The 6,727-nt window shown below is 44.4% G+C and overlaps 1 protein-coding gene across 1 annotated transcript; it reads right to left on the bottom strand.

Moving 5' to 3' along the window:
• Nucleotides 1–4,451: 4,451 nt before the first annotated feature.
• LOC139582304 (uncharacterized) lies at nucleotides 4,452–5,191 on the bottom strand. The gene is made up of 2 exons (XM_071412300.1): nucleotides 5,141–5,191; nucleotides 4,452–5,030 (listed from the first exon to the last, which is right to left on the bottom strand). The coding sequence occupies exons 1-2, from the start codon at nucleotides 5,189–5,191 to the stop codon at nucleotides 4,452–4,454; spliced, it is 630 nt and encodes a 209-aa protein (XP_071268401.1).
• Between the last annotated feature and the right edge of the window lie 1,536 nt (nucleotides 5,192–6,727).

Genomic DNA, 6,727 nt, shown 5'->3' with positions numbered 1-6,727 from the left:
CTTATGTCATGCAATAAAATGCAAATTAATTACTTAAAAATCATACAATTTGATTTTCTGGATTTTTGTTTTAGATTCCGTCTCTCACAGTTGAAGTGTACCTATGATAAAAATTACAGACCTCTACATGCTTTGTAAGTAGGAAAACCTGCAAAATCGGCAGTGTATCAAATACTTGTTCTCCCCACTGTATATACACCAGTGTAGGCTCCTCAGAGGAAAAAGGGGAGGACCATCCTCCTCAGTGAAATTAAAAAAAATAAAAATAGTGAAACATTAAAAAAGTTCTCCATTTTAGATAAAGACTGTACTAAAAATATTCATATGTCACCAAATAATTGATTAAAATACACTGTTTTGCATACAGTAACTTCAGCAGCAATGACTTGGGTAGCACCACGGTGTAGCCAGAGGACAGCTACATTGACTTCAATAGAAAACTTAGGAGGCTCGTAGGCCTCACCCCCTTCCATAGAAATACATGGTAATTATGACCACTTCCGGAGGACGTCCTCCAACCCATTTAGGCTTTTGCAGTATGAACTGACATGTTGTCCATCCAATCATAGATTTAATATCAGAGAATGAACCTAGTGTGTTGTATTGGGATTGTGCTACAGAGCATTATGGGGGTTCTATGTGTTGAGAAGCTTGGTGACATTGTTGGATAGAAATTAAAAGTGAAGAGTGATAGTTGAATTTTTGGGGGATAAAATTATATTAAAATTAGTTGTTTTTTTTACTACAGAGGACCATGTTCTACTAACTGAACTACAGAGGACCATGTTCTACTAACTGAACTACAGAGGACCATGTTCTACTAACTGAACTACAGAGGACCATGTTCTACTAACTGAACTACAGAGGACCACGTTCTACTAACTGAACTACAGAGGACCATGTTCTACTAACTGAACTACAGAGGACCATGTTTTACTGACTAAACTACAGAGGACCATGTTCTACTAACTGAACTACAGAGGACCATGTTCTACTGACTGAACTACAGAGGACCATGTTCTACTAACTGAACTACAGAGGACCATGTTCTACTAACTGAACTACAGAGGACCATGTTCTACTAACTGAACTACAGAGGACCATGTTCTACCAACTGAGCTACAGAGGACCATGTTCTACTAACTGAACTACAGAGGACCATGTTCTACTAACTGAACTACAGAGGACCATGTTCTACTAACTGAACTACAGAGGACCATGTTCTACTGACTGAAATACAGAGGACCATTTTCGACTAACTCTACTACAGAGGACCATGTTCTACTAACTGAACCAAAGAGGACCACCTGATATAAGATCAGTTCCCGCTTATTCATTATAATCTGAAAAACAAAGCTGAACCTAGATCATCACTTGTACTTTGAGACGCTTTGTGAATAACGGGCCCAGTTTAGGTGGATAGGGGGCAGCATTTTCACGTTCGGATGAAAAGCGTGCCCAGAGTAAACTTCCTACTACTCAGGCCCAGAAGCTAATATATGCATATTATTAGTAGTATTGGATAGAAAACACTCTGAAGTTTCTAAAACTGTTTGAATGATGTCTGTGAGTATAACAGAACTCATATGGCAGGCGAAAACCTGAGAAAAATCCAACCAGGAAGTGGGAAATCTGATGTTTGTAGTTGTTCAACTCATTGCCTTTCTAATATACAGTGTAAATGGGGTCATATTGCACTTCCTAAGGCTTCCACTAGATGTCAACAGTCTTTAGAACCTTGTTTGATGCTTCTACTGTGAAGTCGGGGTGAATGAGAGCTGAATCAACCAGATGTCTGGCAGAGTGGCATGAGCTGATCATGCGCGCACACGTGAGAGCAATCTGCGTTCCTTTTCCTTTCTAAAGACAAAGGAATTCTCCGGTTGGAACATTATTGAAGATATATGTTAAAAACATCCTAAAGATTGATTCTTTACATCGTTTGACATTTTTCTACGAACTGTAATATAACTTTTTGAACTTTTCGCCGGAACTTTCGCCTGGACTTGCCCGCGCCTCGTGAGTTTGGATTTGTTTACCAAACGTGATAACAAAAGGAGATATTTGGACATAAATGATGGACTTTATCGAACAAAACAAACATTTATTGTGGAACTGGGATTCCTGGGAGTGCATTCTGATGAAGATCATCAAAGGTAAGTGAATATTTATAACGCTATTTCTGACTTTTACTGACTCCACAACATGGCGGGTATCTGCATTGCTTGTTTTTGTGTCTGAGCGCCGTACTCGGATTATTGCAAGGTTTGCTTTTTCCGTAAAGCTTTTTTGAAATCTGACACAGCGGTTGCATTAAGGAGAAGTATATCTATAATCCTGTGCATAATAGTTGTATCTTTTATCAAAGTTTATTTTGAGTTTTTCTGGAAATTAATGTGGCTCTGAAAATTCGCCGGATGTTTTTGAGGCACAACATTACTGACCATAAAGCGCCAATGTAAACTGAGATTTTTGGATATGAAAATGAACTTTATCGAACAAAACATACATGTATTGTGTGACATGAAGTCCCATGAGTGTCATCTGATGAAGATCATGAAAGGTTAGTGATTAATTTCTACTTTTTGTGACTCCTTTCTATGGCTGGAAAATGGCTGTGTGTGTTTTTGTGACTAGGCTCTGACCTAACATAATCAGATAATGTGCTTTCGCTGTAAAGCCTTATTGAAATCGGACATGATGGCTAGATTAACAAGAAGTTAAGCTTTAATTTGGTGTATTGCACTTGTGAATGTATGAAAGTTACATATTTAAAAAATATATTTTAGAATTTCGCGCTCTGCCTTTTCAGCGGAATGCTGTCAAAGCCATAAGAAGTTTTAAGATGCAATCTGTGAATAGCAGTCGTTCATTGGGTTGTCCAGTTTGTGTAATGAAAGATTTCAGATCAATACTGATTCAATATTTCAGATGTGAGGGTTTATTTGATTCAGATTTGGTCATGTTTAAGGTATCCTTGACGATGCATCGAGCTGTGTCCTTGGGAACAACTGTGTGCTGTGGATACTAAGGAAGGTTATCGTCAAGGGTATATGTGGCAGTTTTTTAAATCATCCTGTTGTCCACTAAGCCTGTGAATGTCAGTCATCCACTGTGTGAATGTCAGTCATCCACTGTGTGAATATCAGTCATCCACTGTGTGAATGTCAGTCATCCACAGTGTGAATATCAGTCATCCACAGTGTGAATGTCAGTGATCCACAGTGTGAATATCAGTCATCCACAGTGTGAATGTCAGCCATCCACAGTGTGAATGTCAGTCATCCACTGTGTGAATGTCAGTCATCCACAGTGTGAATATCAGTCATCCACAGTGTGAATATCAGTCATCCACAGTGTGAATGTCAGTCATCCACAGTGTGAATATCAGTCATCCACAGTGTGAATATCAGTCATCTACAGTGTGAATGTCAGTCATCCACAGTGTGAATGTCTGTCATCCACAGTGTGAATGTCAGTCATCCACAGTGTGAATGTCAGTCATCCACAGTGTGAATGTCAGTCATCCACAGTGTGAATATCAGTCATCCACAGTGTAAATGTCAGTCATCCACAGTGTGAATATCAGTCATCCACTGTGTGAATGTCAGTCATCCACAGTGTGAATGTCAGTCATCCACAGTGTGAATATCAGTCATCCACAGTGTGAATGTCAGTCATCCACAGTGTAAATGTCAGTCATCCACAGTGTGAATATCAGTCATCCACTGTGTGAATGTCAGTCATCCACAGTGTGAATGTCAGTCATCCACAGTGTGAATATCAGTCATCCACAGTGTGAATGTCAGTCATCCACAGTGTGAATGTCAGTCATCCACAGTGTGAATATCAGTCATCCACAGTGTAAATGTCAGTCATCCACAGTGTGAATGTCAGTCATCCACAGTGTGAATATCAGTCATCCACAGTGTAAATGTCAGTCATCCACAGTGTGAATATCAGTCATCCACTGTGTGAATGTCAGTCATCCACAGTGTGAATGTCAGTCATCCACAGTGTGAATATCAGTCATCCACAGTGTGAATGTCAGTCATCCACAGTGTAAATGTCAGTCATCCACAGTGTGAATATCAGTCATCCACTGTGTGAATGTCAGTCATCCACAGTGTGAATGTCAGTCATCCACAGTGTGAATATCAGTCATCCACAGTGTGAATGTCAGTCATCCACAGTGTGAATGTCAGTCATCCACAGTGTGAATATCAGTCATCCACAGTGTAAATGTCAGTCATCCACAGTGTGAATGTCAGTCATCCACAGTGTAAATGTCAGTCATCCACTGTGTATGTCTATTTTTGCAGTAATTCTGTGTTTTGTTACTGCAGAAAGTTGTCATATTGAAGTTCAGGCCATATGGGTGACTGTAACCCAGTACCCATAGTCAGTCCATTGATCCAGTACCCCTGTATATCTTTCTAAAGGCAGGTAATTCATGCTATTGGCTGCTGGTTTCTGGCTGCTGGTTTCTGGCTGCTGGTTGCTGGCTGCTGGCTGCTGGTTTCTGGCTGCTGGCTGCTGGTTTCTGGCTGCTGGCTGCTGGTTTCTGGCTGCTGGTTGCTGGCTGCTGGCTGCTGGTTGCTGGTTGCTGGCTGCTGGTTTCTGGCTGCTGGTTTCTGGCTGCTGGCTGCTGGCTGCTGGTTGCTGGCTTCTGGTTGCTGGCTGCTGGCTGCTGGTTGCTGGCTGCTGGCTGCTGGTTGCTGGCTGCTGGCTGCTGGTTGCTGGCTGCTGGCTGCTGGTTGCTGGCTGCTGGCTGCTGGTTTCTGGCTGCTGGTTTCTGGCTGCTGGTTGCTGGCTGCTGGCTGCTGGCTGCTGGCTTCTGGTTGCTGGCTGCTGGCTGCTGGTTGCTGGTTGCTGACTGCTTGTTGCTGGCTGCTGGCTGCTGGTTGCTGGCTGTTTACTGCTTGTTGCTGGCTGCTGGCTGCTGGCTGCTGGCTGCTGGCTGCTGGCTGCTGAGTGCTGGTTTCTGGCTGCTGGGTGCTGTCTGCTGGGCGCTGGTTCCTGGCTGCTGGCTGCTTTGTGCAGGATGCTGGTTGCTGGCTGCTGGTTGCTGGATGCTAGCTCCAGGATGCTGGTTGCTGGTTGCTGGCTGCTGACTACTGGTTGCTGGCTGCTGGGCTACTGAATGGGAGCCTGTGTGGTGTGTGAGTGGAGGCTGAAAGCATTGAGCCATGCCTGGGCCTCTCTCACCCCTCCCTTTCCTCTCGCTCTCCCCTCTTCTCTCTCGCTCTCTCTCTCTCTCCTTTCTCTTTCCTCTATCCCTCTCACCTATCTCTCTCTCCTCCCTCTTTCCTCTCGCTCTCCTCTCACTTTCTCTCCTTCCTCTTCCCCTCTCCTCTCTCTCTTTCCTCTCTCCTCTCTCTCTCTCTTTCCCCTCTTCTCTCCTCTCACTCTCTCCTCTCTCTTTCCTCTCTCTCCTCTCACTCTCTCCTCTCTCTTTCCCCTCTCCTCTCACTCTCTCTCCTCTCTCTCTCCTCTCTCGCTCTCTCCTCTTTCTTTCCCCTCTCCTCTCCTCACTCTCTCTCCTCTCTCTTTCCTCTCTCCTCTCTCTCTCTCTCCTCTATCTTTCCCCTCTCCTCTCCTCTCACTCTCTCCTCTCTCTCCTCTCTCTCCTCTATCTTTCCCCTCTCCTCTCCTCTCACTCTCTCCTCTCTCTCCTCTCTCTCCTCTCTCTTTCCCCTCTCCTCCTCTCTCTTTTCTCTCTCTCCTCTCTCCTCTCTCGTTTCTCTTTGTCTTTGGGTGTCTGGCCTGATGCTTTGTATCTGTTCCCAGCACTGTCTGTCTGTCTGTCCGTCTGTCCGTCTGTCCGTCTGTCCGTCTGTCCGTCTGTCCGTCTGTCCGTCTGTCCGTCTGTCCGTCTGTCCGTCTGTCCGTCTGTCCGTCTGTCTGTCTGTCTGTCTGTCTGTCTGTCTGTCTGTCTGTCTGTCTGTCTGTCTGTCTGTCTGTCTGTCTGTCTCCCACTCGCTGCCCTACCCTGCCTTGTGGCTAGAGAGAGAGAGAGAGAGAGAGAGAGACCCTCTTCAACATATATATCAACGAATTGGCGCGGGCACTAGAACAGTCTGCAGCACCCGGTCTCACCCTACTAGAATCCGAAGTCAAATGTCTACTGTTTGCTGATGATCTGGTGCTTCTGTCACCAACCAAGGAGGGCCTACAGCAGCACCTAGATCTTCTGCACAGATTCTGTCAGACCTGGGCCCTGACAGTAAATCTCAGTAAGACCAAAATAATGGTGTTCCAAAAAAGGTCCAGTCACCAGGACCACAAATTCCATCTAGACACCGTTGCCCTAGAGCACACAAAAAACTATACATACCTCGGCCTAAACATCAGCACCACAGGTAACTTCCACAAAGCTGTGAACGATCTGAGAGACAAGGCAAGAAGGGCCTTCTATGCCATCAAAAGGAACATAAATTTCAACATACCAATTAGGATCTGGCTAAAAATACTTGAATCAGTCATAGAGCCCATTGCCCTTTATGGTTGTGAGGTCTGGGGTCCGCTCACCAACCAAGATTTCACAAAATGGGACAAACACCAAATTGAGACTCTGCATGCAGAATTCTGCAAAAATATCCTCCGTGTACAACGTAGAACACCAAATAATGCATGCAGAGCAGAATTAGGCCGATTCCCACTAATTATCAAAATCCAGAAAAGAGCCGTTAAATTCTACAACCACCTAAAAGGAAGCGATTCCCAA

This window comes from Salvelinus alpinus, chromosome 8 (genome assembly GCF_045679555.1).
Source record: "Salvelinus alpinus chromosome 8, SLU_Salpinus.1, whole genome shotgun sequence".
Taxonomy (NCBI): Eukaryota; Metazoa; Chordata; class Actinopteri; order Salmoniformes; family Salmonidae; genus Salvelinus; species Salvelinus alpinus.
This window is presented reverse-complemented; position numbering and strand designations above follow the sequence as displayed.